The sequence below is a fragment of the Sphaeramia orbicularis genome, chromosome 24 (genome assembly GCF_902148855.1).
Source record: "Sphaeramia orbicularis chromosome 24, fSphaOr1.1, whole genome shotgun sequence".
Taxonomy (NCBI): domain Eukaryota; kingdom Metazoa; phylum Chordata; class Actinopteri; order Kurtiformes; family Apogonidae; genus Sphaeramia; species Sphaeramia orbicularis.
This window is the reverse complement of record NC_043979.1, coordinates 44,332,636-44,346,135: the sequence shown is the minus strand read 5'-3', so window position 1 is coordinate 44,346,135 and position 13,500 is coordinate 44,332,636. Positions and strand designations below refer to the sequence as shown.

General features: G+C 34.1%; 1 protein-coding gene across 1 annotated transcript in view; it reads right to left on the bottom strand.

Annotated features, from left to right (window-relative positions):
• cebpz (CCAAT enhancer binding protein zeta) overlaps positions 1–13,500 on the bottom strand; it is a 35,981-nt gene that overhangs the window by 9,616 nt on the left and 12,865 nt on the right. The window contains 8 exon segments of the mRNA XM_030128770.1: positions 4,546–4,627; positions 6,282–6,355; positions 6,457–6,552; positions 6,682–6,717; positions 8,039–8,229; positions 8,326–8,386; positions 8,461–8,567; positions 12,565–12,631. Coding sequence (XP_029984630.1) covers positions 4,546–4,627; positions 6,282–6,355; positions 6,457–6,552; positions 6,682–6,717; positions 8,039–8,229; positions 8,326–8,386; positions 8,461–8,567; positions 12,565–12,631 — 714 coding nt within the window.

Sequence of the window (13,500 nt, the reverse complement as noted above, 5' to 3'; positions counted from 1 at the left end):
ATGTATTTCAAGGTGTTTGGAGTTTTGTTTTTTTGAAGGGTCATCCAAGTGGTCAAAAATGGTAAGGCTATAGTATGTGCATCAAAAGTTGGAATTTTGGGAAATTTTCTAAATTTGCACAAAAAGTGTTCTAGGTTATTCAAAATGGCCATCTAGAGGTGTTTCAAGTTTTTTGGAACATTTTTTCCAACGGTCATCAACACCCCCCGGTGGTCAAAAATGGTAAGGCTATAGCATGTGCATGAAAAAATGACATTTTTGGGAAATTTTCCAAATTTGAATAAAAAGTGTTCTAGGTTATTTAAAATGGCCATCTAGAGGTATTTCAAGGTGTTTGGAAATTTTTTTTGAGGGGTCATCAAAGTGGTCAAAAAATGGTAAGGCTATAGTATGTGCATCAGTAATTGAAATTTTTGGGAAACTTTCCAAATTTGCATAAAAAGTGTTCCAGATTGTGTAAAATGGTCATCTAGAGGTATTTCAAGGTGTTTGGAAATTTTTTTTGAGGGGTCATCAAAGTGGTCAAAAAATGGTAAGGCTGTAGTATGTGCATCAGTAATTGAAATTTTTGGGAAACTTTCCAAATTTGCAAAAAAAGTGTTCCAGATTGTGTAAAATGGCTATCTAGAGGTGTTTCAAGGTGTTTGGAACATTTTTTCCAACTGTCATCAACACCCCTCTGTGGTCAAAAAATGGTAAGGCTGCAGTATGTGCATCAAAAATGAGAATTTTGGGAAATTTTCCAAATTTGCACAAAAAGTGTTCTAGGTTATTCCAAATGGTCATCTAGAGGTATTTCAAGGTGTTTGGAACATTTTTTTTGAGGGGTCATCAAAGTGGTCAAAAAATGGTAAGGCCATAGTATGTGCATCAAAAAATGAAATTTTTGCGAAATGTTCCACATTTGCATAAAAAGTGTCCTAGGTTATTCATAATGGCCATCTAGAGGTGTTTCAAGGTGTTTGGAACATTTTTTCCAACGGTCATCAACACCCCCCTGTGGTCAAAAATGGTAAGGCTATAGTATGTGCATCAAAAGTTGGAATTTTGGGAAATTTTCTAAATTTGCACAAAAAGTGTTCTAGGTTATTTAAAATGGCCATCTAGAGGTGTTTCAAGGTGTTTGGAACATTTTTTCCAACGGACATTAACACTACCCGGTGGTCAAAAATGGTAAGGCTATAGTATTTGCATCAGTAATTGAAATTTTTGGGAAATTTTCCACATTTCCATAAAAAGTTTTCCAGATTGTGTAAAATGGTCATCTAAAGGTATTTCAAGGTGTTTGGAAATTTTTTTTGAGGGGTCATCAAAGTGGTCAAAAAATGGTAAGGCTATATAGTATTTGCATCAAAAAATGAAATTTTTGGGAAATTTTCCAAATTTGCACAAAAAGTGTTCTAGGTTATTCATAATGGCCATCTAGAGGTGTTTCAAGGTGTTTGGAACATTTTTTCCAACTGTCATCAACACCCCCCAGTGGTCAAAAATGGTAAGGCTATAGTATGTGCATCAGTAATTGAAATTTTTGGGAAATTTTCCAAATTTCCATAAAAAGTTTTCCAGATTGTGTAAAATGGTCATCTAGAGGTATTTCAAGGTGCTTGGAAATTTTTTTTGAGGGGTCATCAAAGTGGTCAAAAAATGGTAAGGCTATATAGTATGTGCTTCAAAAAATGAAATTTTTGGGAAATTTTCCAAATTTGCATAAAAAGTTTTCTAGGTTATTTAAAATGGCTATCAAGAGGTGTTTCAAGGTGTTTGGAACATTTTTTCCAACTGTCATCAACACCCCCCAGTGGTCAAAAATGGTAAGGCTGTAGTATGTGCATCAAAAATGAGAATTTTGGAAAATTTTCTAAATTTGCACAAAAAGTGTTCTAGGTTATTTAAAATGGCTTTCTAGAGGTGTTTCAAGGTGTTTGGAACATTTTTTCCAACTGTCATCAACACCCCTCTGTGGTCAAAAAATGGTAAGGCTGTAGTATGTGCATCAAAAATGAGAATTTTGGGAAATTTTCTAAATTTGCACAAAAAGTGTTCTAGGTTATTCCAAATGCTCATCTAGAGGTATTTCAAGGTGTTTGGAGTTTTTTTTTTTTTTTTGAAGGTTCATCCAAGTGGTCAAAAATGGTAAGGCTATAGTATGTGCATCAAAAGTTGGAATTTTGGGAAATTTTCTAAATTTGCATAAAAAGTGTTCTAGGTTATTTAAAATGGCCATCTAGAGGTGTTTCAAGGTGTTTGGAACATTTTTTCCAACGGTCATCAACACCACCCGGTGGTCAAAAATGGTAAGGCTATAGTATGTGCATCAGTAATTGAAATTTTTGGGAAATTTTCCACATTTCCATAAAAAGTGTTCCAGATTGTGTAAAATGCTCATCTAGAGGTATTTCAAGGTGTTTGGAAATTTTTTTTGAGGGGTCATCAAAGTGGTCAAAAAATGGTAAGGCTATAGTATGTGCATCAAAAGTTGGAATTTTGGAAAATTTTCTAAATTTCCATAAAAAGTGTTCAAGGTTATTTAAAATGGCCATCTAGATGTATTTCAAGGCGTTTGGAGTTTTGTTTTTTTGAAGGGTCATCCAAGTGGTCAAAAATGGTAAGGCTATAGTATGTGCATCAAAAGTATGAATTTTGGGAAATTTTCTAAATTTGCACAAAAAGTGTTCTAGGTTATTCAAAATGGCCATCTAGAGGTGTTTCAAGTTTTTTGGAACATTTTTTCCAACGGTCATCAACACCCCCCGGTGGTCAAAAATGGTAAGGCTATAGCATGTGCATGAAAAAATGACATTTTTGGGAAATTTTCCAAATTTGAATAAAAAGTGTTCTAGGTTATTTAAAATGGCCATCTAGAGGTATTTCAAGGTGTTTGGAAATTTTTTTTGAGGGGTCATCAAAGTGGTCAAAAAATGGTAAGGCTATAGTATGTGCATCAGTAATTGAAATTTTTGGGAAACTTTCCAAATTTGCATAAAAAGTGTTCCAGATTGTGTAAAATGGTCATCTAGAGGTATTTCAAGGTGTTTGGAAATTTTTTTTGAGGGGTCATCAAAGTGGTCAAAAAATGGTAAGGCTAGTATGTGCATCAGTAATTGAAATTTTTGGGAAACTTTCCAAATTTGCAAAAAAAGTGTTCCAGATTGTGTAAAATGGCTATCTAGAGGTGTTTCAAGGTGTTTGGAACATTTTTTCCAATGGTCATCAACACCCCCCTGTGGTCAAAAATGGTAAGACTAAAGTATGTGCATCAGAAATTGAAATTTTTGGGAAATTTTCCACATTTCCATAAAAAGTGTTCCAGATTGTGTAAAAGGGTCATCTAGAGGTATTTCAGGGTGTTTGGAACATTTTGTTTGAGGGGTTATCAAAGTGGTCAAAAAATGGTAAGGCTATAGTATTTGCATCAAAAAATGAAATTTTGGGGAAATTTTCCAAGTTTGCATAAAAAGTGTTCCAGCTTATTCAAAATGGTCATCTAGAGGTGTTTCAAGGTATTTGGAACATTTTTTCCATCGGTCAACAGCGCCCCCCAGTCGTCAAAAATGGTAAGGCTTTAGTATGTGCATCAAAAAATGAAAGTTTTGGGAAATTTTCCAAATTTGCAAAAAAAGTGTTCCAGGTTATTCAAAATGGTCATCTAGAGGCGTTTCAAGGTGTTTGTAAATTTTTTTTGAATGGTCATTCCAGTGGTCAAAAAGGGTAAGGCTTTAGTGTGTGCATGAAAAGTTGGAATTTTGGAAAATTTTCTAAACTTGCATAAAAAGTGTCCTAGGTTATTTAAAATGGCCATCTAGAGGTGTTCTAACGTGTTTTGAAATTTTTTTGTTTGAATGGTCATCCAAGTGGTCAAACACGGTAAGGCTATAGTATGTGCATCAAACATCAGAACTCTGGAAAACTGTAGAAAATTTCCAAGGCATGTTCTATGTGGATGTTTGAAATCCTTCATTCTCACATTAAATACTAAACTCGTCCTAATCGACTGTGTTGTGTTTTCTGGAGGAAGAGTTGGGGTTGGACGGAGGTGTTTATGATGATGATGATGATGATTCTCCTAGCATGTACTGCTGCCCAACAGACACTGAAGTGAGAAATTTCTACTTTTTCATTTCAGTTACTCTGACTCCATCTGCTGGCGAACATATGAAACTGAACAAAGTCACTGATGTCATGAATTATTTTTACCTGAATTAATTGAGTGTAGAATTTAAGTTTGATGGCAATTTTTGCACTGTTTTATGTCTTGCTAAATAAAACTAGAGCACTGGTGTTTGATTTCTGTTTTGCTGTTTCTGAAGTTACCTGTTTTCTCTGTTTAGTGAATAAACATTCTGGAATCTAGCAAACGACAAATGTTCTTGTGTTGACTCTTTTCTTGAAAAACTCAAAAATTAAAGCATTCCTCTGTCATGCTTAGGTGAATGTTTCTCTCCCTGCTTCGTGGGTTTTTTCCTGGTTTTCATTCTAATATTTCCTCCTTTTCATGGTTGAAGTGTTGAATGTTTGACTGTGGTGATGCGTTCAAGTGCTCCTCACCTGCTTTGTCCGTGTTGGCCATAGCGTTCAGTCCAATGTTGTCAAACTTGGCGCCGGCATTTTCATCCAGCATGGATCCAAACTGAGGAAGAAAAACAGAAACAAATGGACCAGGTTCATAGCAACGTGGCAACAGATTTTATAAAATGTGTGTTTTATATGATGAGTCCAGAACAACAAAGTGGAATTAGCTTCTCTGCTAAATCTGGGGCATGCATGTGTTTCTTTGCAACTAATATCAAAACACACCATCCTGTAAATAAATAAATAAATAAATAAAAAATAAATGCTGGGCTTTACATATGATACTGAACATGTAAGAAGTTTCATTATCATAAATACATGTGGATAATCTAGAGCAGATCATAAACAAAAGATAACACAAAAAGCATGAATGTAAAACTTGCTGCATAGTTGTGGAAAAAATTTAGACCGTCAAAAGTCATGAAAAACAACGGTTATGCAATCCAATCCTAACTCCTGTGTGTATCATGTGACTAAAACAGATAGAAAAGAACACATGGAATGTCTAAAAGCACTGTTTTTGTCAGAACAATGACACAGATACTGATGGAAGAACTGAAGTGATTTTGGTTATTATCAAGAAAACATAAATGGATAGATATCAGCTCTGAAATTCAACTACACTGAAAAAAAAAGATTTTTGGTGTAGTAATATTTATTAGGTTAACTGTCACAATTTTTTATTTTCTAATTGTAAGGATCAGTGAGAACTGGAATTATTCAAGTAAAACTAAATGTGTCATTTGTGTTATAAATAAACTGTGGGAAGAGTAAGTTCTAGTCTGTATTTTCACATAATATTCAAAGGTTATAGTCATTACATATCAACTTTTTTTTCCACACTAAATTGTTTTCCTATTTTTTCCCCACTAAGTCTTTTTTTGTTTTTCCCCCACAAAATTTTTTTCCTGTTTTTTTTCCCCATACATTTTTTCCTGTTTTTTTCCCACTAAATATATATATATATATATATATATTTTTTTTTTTTTAGGTTTTTTTATTTTCCCCACTAAGTCTTTTTAAAGTTTTGATTTTCCCCATTAAGTCTTTTTTATGGTTGTTTTCCCCACAAATTTTTAAAAAAATTTTTCACACTAATTTTTTTTCCTGTCCCCCCCCCCCCCCCCCAAAACATTTTTTCCTGTTTTTTTCCCCACTCCTTTTTTTTTAAAATTTTTTTTACAGTTTTTATTTTTCCCACTAAGTCTTTTCATGTTTTTCATTTTTCCCGCTAAGTCTTTTTTACAGTTTTTATTTTTCCCACTAAGTCAAAATGTAAACACTGTCTGTGCAAAGAATACATACTTCAACTTAAGTTGTGGAAAAAATGCCATATTTATTTATTTTCTCTCCCTCCCTCCATGAGTCTATTACAGTGTGGCAACTCTACTGTACAGTTTTGAAAAGTGCACATTTCTTTCAGCTACAAACAATGCTTCATTTACACGTCAGTAAATGCCAGCGAAATTGAGGCATTATTTTATCGGTTTTAATGATGGGCAAAAAAAACGATAACGATATTCACCAATATTACATTTTTATGCCAATAACGGGCCGATATTATCGGACATTCCTATTGTTATCATTATATTTGTCCAAAAAAATGGACCTTTAGTTGTACCAGGCATTTAAATGAACAAGAAATTAAAGAAAACAAGGGTGGTCTAATAATTTTTTCCACGACTGTAACAGTTTGTCATTTGTCGACTCACCTCTTCGGCAGATGTGAACACAGCTGTATCCATCTTTCCTTTCTTCTTCTTCTTCTTCGTCCCCTGTTTTGAGCCTGAAAATACAACCAGTTTAAAAAATAAATGATCCATAAAGTGCAGAAGTGACAGGAAAACCATGGACGACTGCAGCCTCATATTACAGACGGAGACCAACCTGAAAACTCAAAGTCCAACTCTTCTGTGCTTTTCCTTTTCTTCGTCTTCGTCACCATCGGACTGATTTCTGCTTCCTCCATCTCTTCACCTGAATCTGCACAAACAAAAACACACATTATTTCTATGAATGATTTGTATAAAGAAAATGATTTATTTTAAATCTTTTTTATTACTGCAGTGTTTCCTCTTTATTATGTTCGTGTTTATGCTCAGATTCACTCACCTCCAAATGCATCGTCTTCATCCTCCAGCTCTGGAACTGAAGGAAAAACCAAGACAAAATAATCATTAAAGTTAATGAGTCTTAGTTCATAACTGGTCAGAATCACCTCCTGTGACTGCAATCTGAAAGGTGCTAACAAACTATTAAGGGTCCAGCGGCCCCGTACCCCACACCGTGATCACTGCATTACAAGCAAAAAGGAATATAAGTGCTTTAACTAAAAAGCAAAAACATACACAGCACACAAATCCAAACTAGGGGACCAGTGACCCCCCCCCAGGCTCCCCAAGCTCTGGAAGTGCATGGAAATGTATGTGCAAATTGGCAATGGGAAAAATAAAAACCATAAAAAAAAATTAAAAAAATAAAAATAAAAAATATGTAAAGACTTAGTGGAAAAAATAAAAACTGTAAAAAGACAAAGACATAGTGGGGAAAAAAAAAAGACTTAGTGGGAAAAATAAAAACTATAAAAAGACTTACTGGGAAAAATAAAAACTGTAAAAAAAAAAAAAAAAAAGACTTAGTGGGAAAAATAAAAACTATAAAAAGACTTTGCGGGAAAAATCAAATATATAAAAAGACTTAGTGGGAAAAGTAAAAATTGTAAAAAAAAAAACAAAAAAAAAAAACAGACTTAGTGGGAAAAATAAAAAAATATAAAAAGACTTAGTGAGAAAAATAAAAACTGTAAAAAAAAAAAAACGAATTAGTGGGAAAAAATAAAAACCATAAACTTATTGGGAAAAATAAAAATTATAAAAAGACTTAGTGGGAAAAATGGAAAAACAAAAAAATTTAGTGGGAAAAAAAAAAACTGTAAAAAAGACTTAGCGGGAAAAATGAAAAACATGACAAGACTTAGTGGGAAAAATAAAAATTATAAAAAGACTTAGTGGGAAAAATAAAAACTGTAAAAAAGACTTAGTGGGAAAAATGAAAAACATGAAAAGACTTAGTAGGAAAAATAGAAACTGTAAAAAAAAAAAAAAAAAATTAGTGGGAAAAAAACAGGAAAAAAAATGTACTGGGGAAAAAAAACAGGAAAAAAAAAATTAGTGTGAAAAAAAAATTAAAAAATGTGTGGGGAAAGAACCATAAAAAAGACTTAGTGGGGAAAATTAAAACTTTAAAAAGACTCAGTGGGAAAAATAAAAACCATAAGAAAATATATATATTTAGTGGGGAAAAAAAACAGGAAAAAAAATGTATGGGGTAAAAAAACAGGAAAAAAATTTTGTGGGGGAAAAAAAACAGGAAAACAATTTAGTGTGGAGAAAAAAGTTGATCCAAGCAAAGATAAAAGTTTTCCATCATTTGAATCACATGTAAGAGTTTCCTGTTTTCCTTTCTGTACCTTCATCATCATCATCCTCCTCTGCTCCGTCCGGGTCCATGAACATCCCTCCTTCGTCCTCCAATTCGTCCCCGAAGTCCTCCTCGTCCATACTCCCCAGAGACACCTCCTCGTCATCCAGGTCGTCCATGTCCGAGTCGTCGGAGTCCGAGTCCTCTGCAGTTTTCTTACCCTTCTTTTTATTCACGCTCCTGATGGACAAAAGGAAAATAAAACAGTCACAGTGAACACTCTGGATGAACCGGTCCAAAAAAAAAAAAAAAAGACCAACCAGGACCAGGACTCACCCGGCGAAGTCCAGGTCGTCACCCGGCAGGTCGGTGAAGTACGAGTCTCCTTCGCAGGAATCTGTTCAGACAGTTTGGATACGTCAGCGCGAGTCATTTCTAATCGTTAACGGTAACAACAGGTTCAACACTCACCCAGGATTTTCTCAAACTCGTCATCGTCCACGTCCTCCAGGCTCTCGTTGTCACCGTCTGACCTCGGCCTCCGGCTCTGTTTCTCCTGCTGTCGTTTCTTAAAGAAGCTGACGATAAAAGAGGAAAACACAAAACCTTTGTTTCCACTGTCTGGACTTAGATCTATTAAAGTCGCTCATTATTAACCCTTTCATGCATGAATTATGAAAGCCTTAATCAAGATTTTTTTCCGGAGTGTTTTTATTCCTCTTTAAAACAAAAAAAAAAACAGTGCAACTGATTTTTTATGAACCTATTTTTCATGGAATTACAAAAATTTTCACTCAGCGGGACACCATGCCTTTAATTTTAGAAGCAAAGAAACATGTATTTACTGATATACTATGTGAAGACTATGAAATAAAAACATTTTTAATGCTGCTAATCTGATGTTTTCTCACATTTCATACCTGCATGGAGATAATATGCAAAAAAAAAAAAAAAAAAAAAAAAAAAAAACATGCAACTTTTCTTTAAAAAAACAAAACAAAACGCACAAATAATAATGTTTCAAAATATTTTCATCTTCATCGCGGCACAAGGCCGGGTTGTCCCCTGTCCCCACTTCTTTTTGTTCTAACAATTGAACCCTTAGCCATAGCTCTTCGCAATAATGCTCATATAAAAGGAATAACTAGAGGTGGCATTGAAAACAAGGTGTCATTGTATGCTGATGATATGCTTTTATACTTGACCGACCCACATATAACCTTACCAAAAGTGCTCGATGTGCTTAAATCTTATGGCAAGATATCCGGATATAAAATTAATATACAGAAAAGCGAACTAATGCCAATCGATCCCACCTGTCAGTTAGCGCCACTCCACTCTCTGTCTCTACCTATTAAAATAAGTTTGCATAAAATTAAATACTTGGGTGTTTGGGTGACTCAGAGGTTCAAGGATATTTATAAGGCAAATTTTCCTCCACTTTTAAATAATTTACAAAAAGATCTGGACCGTTGGAATCTTTTACCGTTATCTTTAGGTGGCCGTATAAATATTGTTAAAATGAACATTATGCCACGCTTTTTATTTCTCTTTCAATGTATTCCCGTTTTTTTAACTAAAGCTTTTTTTTCTTCTATAAATAAGCTTATAACCAGCTTTATATGGAACAAAAAAACTCCTCGAATAAGGCAAGCAATACTACAACGACACCGCTCACACGGTGGATTATCCCTACCAAATTTTCAATATTACTACTGGTCTGCTAATATTAAAAATGTGCTATATTGGATTAATTTACCCCAGGGTGATCGTGGTCCAAAGTGGTTGCAACTCGAACATGCATCATGCTCAAATGTTTCTTTACATGCCTTGGCATGTTCTAAATTGCCCTTTTTAAACCCTTTATCTTCATTTTGTAAAAACCCAATTGTGAAGCACTCTCTTAAAATATGGAGTCAGTTTCGACAAGCTTTCTCTCTGACTGATATGTTAAACAATGCTCCATTAGTTAGGAATAACATGTTTGAACCCTCAGTAACAGATAGCGCTTTTAAAATTTGGGTCAACTGCGGAGTGAAAACGATCAAAGATTTGTATTCAAATGGAATTTTTGCGACTTTTGATTACTTGGTGGCACAATTTGGCATCCCTCGATCACATTTTTTTCGATATCTCCAGCTTCGTAGCTTCGTCTTTACTCAATTAAAAGGTTTCCCAGCACTTCCAGCCGAATCTCTATTGGATAAAATTGTCAAATTGCTCCCTTGGTCAAAAGATATTACGGGTAATGTTTACTCAGCACTCAATCTGTATAACGTAAAACCTTTAGACCTTTTAAAATGTAAATGGGAGGAGGAACTTAGTATTGAATTTACAGATGAAGTATGGAAAGCTGCTCTGGACGGGATATACACATCTTCAATTTGTCAACGACATAGGGTTATTCAGTTTAAAGTCGTTCACCGTTTACATTGGTCTAAGGTCAAACTTTCTCTAATACAACCTAATGTTGATGATGTGTGTGACCGTTGTCGCTCAGAATCTGGTACTCTTTCACATATGTTTTGGAGCTGTCCACAGCTAAGAGAATTTTGGAAGTCAATTTATGCCTTTTTCTCTAAGGTGTTAAAAACTACCATTGAGCCATCTCCAATTACCACAATTTTTGGAGAGACATCGCCGGAATTGGGTCTCAACATTGCAAGTAAAACAATGATAGCGTTTGCTACTCTCTTAGCTAGACGGCTAATTCTTACAAAATGGAAGGATAAGTCCCCGCCCACATTTAAGCATTGGGTCAACGACTTGATGCAACATTTGACTCTGGAGCATATTCGTTATTCCATACATGGTAATACTCAAAAATTTTTTAAAATTTGGCAATCGACCCTTCAGTTTGTTGAACAAATGTACTTTAATGCTATGGTTCCTTAATTGTTCGTAAAAGCCTTTTATTATATACTGTGATTTTGTAACGTGTTTTTGTGCTTGCCTTCAATTTTTATTTATTTATTTTTATTTTTTATTTTTATTGAACTTTGTATTGTTTAAAAGTGTTGATACCAACAAGACCTTTTAATGACTATGACTGTATGTCTTTTTGCGATATGTCATGTAATATATTTTAATATGTATCTTATAATACACTGGTGTGGTGGGTGGGTGTTTGAGTTGTTCTGTTCTGTTTTATAACAACTGTGAAATTTAATAAGAACTTACAAAAAAACCCAAAACAAAACAAAACAAAAAAAAAACAGTTTATTTCAGTCTAGTAACAATTAGCATTGTTTTTACACTCAAACATGTTACTGCAGATCAGGTTTACCTAGAACAGCAAAGTTACAGTAATGGTATGAATTGCAGCGTATGTGATGACAGAATACCAGTTTACTCTCTTCTTAATGTTGCACTTCATATGGAATTTTTTTGTTGTTATTTTTATGCAGAATGTGAACTGACAGAACTGTGATTAGATTTTTTTTGTTTGTTCAAAACTCCCTTTCAGGGAAAAGTGCAATACTAATGTTTAAAACACATTTAGTAATATTTTATTTTCTATTTGATTAATAGCAGCAGAATTATATTATTCCTGTTTTTCTATATTCTATTGTCTCCAAAAATTTGTGGAAGAATGTTCAAAAATTCATAAATGCAATAAAGACATTCTGAGGGGTTTTCTTTCTTCCCGTACGGAACCGAAAAAAAAAAAAACGAACCATGGCTTTCAAAACCAAGAAACATACTGAACTGAAAATTTTGTGTACCGTTACAGGCCTAAAAAATATACAAGGAAACACCTTTGATCAGCTGTCCACTGTAGTGACCACTATGCATGAAAGGGTTAAAGGTGGATTAAAAACACTTCAAAAGGGTTTTGTTTTTCAAAAAAATACAGAACAAACACACACGAAGAGAAACGTCACGCATAGGATTCCAAGATAAGATAAGATAAGATTCTCAGTTGACAGCAGCAGAAACAAAAATAAAGTGAAGGAAAGACAGAAAACAGAAAATATTCCCTTGTGAAAAGTAAAATATACACAGGAAAAAAAGAAGTATTTCTATAAATTTAGATTTAACACATTTACAGACAGATTTTCAACAAATTTTCAAGAACTTTAGTAAATTATTGTAAGAAAATGAAACCTTTTTCAGACCAATTGTATTTTTTTCACCTCAAATAATTAAAAAGTTAATAAACCATACACTAAGGATGGTAAAATATAGATCCAAAAAGATTAAAAAATGCAATGTTTAGAATCAAATAACAACAAAACAAGGAGCTAAGTGTCAACAAATCATTAGAATGAAGTCGACTCAAGTTTGTACATTGATAAGATGAATAATATAAGTGATGTTAACTTTCTGCTGTGACTAATTTCCTGTCATGTTTTGTGAACTGTTTCATAGAAAAACAAAAAATTATTCTGGAACGTGAACTCATCATGGGTGAAAAAGATGAAGCTGTGATCCCAGATGAAGCTTTAAACGACAGCTTCAGAGTCAGAATAAAGGAGAAAAAAGGCTCAAGTTTGGTGTTTTTTGGTGGAAAAGTTGTGTTTGAAATGTCTAGAGCAGCCACTACGCAGAGATAAAAACCAAATGAAGCCTCACCGATAGAAGAAGATCTCATCCACAGGGATCTGACTCTCCTCTTTGGACAGAAACTCCTCACAGTTCACTGAAAAACACAGTCATTCAGCGATTACACACAAAAATAAAGAAAAAGAGAACAGATGAGGGTTCTCCGAGGATTCTGCAGTAGCTATTCCTTCTGAAATATTCTCCTGAGACCCAGCTATGCATTTTTGTCCTTTGTAGGGGACAAAAGTTGGACAGTTTTACTTTAAAACTGCTGTCCATTGCAAAGGACATTCCATTAAAAATGAAAAACAAAAAATTAAAAATGATGTAAAAAATGTATCTGAAAAAACTGCTGCATTATGCAGTTTCCAATCAATACAACTGTTTGTAAAGACCCACAGGCCATTTCGCATATTTGACGTCATTTGAATATGCGTCATGTTTAAGACCTCCAGCAGGGGCAGAATAACTTATTGGTCAATCCTTTGATGTGAACAACTTGGACACATGGATGATTTATTATTTGTTGTATTTAGTAAAATATTTAATAACGAACGACACCAGTTTTTGCCACTCTCATAATAATCACTGGTTATTATGTTAACAGCTGTTGCCCAGAAAGCCTGTCAAACCGTATTTGTGTTAAAACTCACCATGTATTTCAGTTTAATTTCTCACTTGGACCTTTTCTTTTCTTTCAGAAAAAAGCGGTGCAAACATTGCACTGGAACAAAAGCTTAGTAAATCTGGCCCTGTTTTCAGTAAGTAATGACTTCACTGTGAATGTGAACTAGGAAAAAAAAAAAAAAAAAACTCTCTCTTTTCCATGTTGATCCATCAGCTCTGTCACATCTCTTGTGTTGTCCTACTTCAACTCTCAGAATCTCTTTGTGACCATTGTATGTCTTGTTCTAAAATAGTGTGGAACTTCCTGTGCTGTGCTGAAAGGCTGTGGATGACACATCT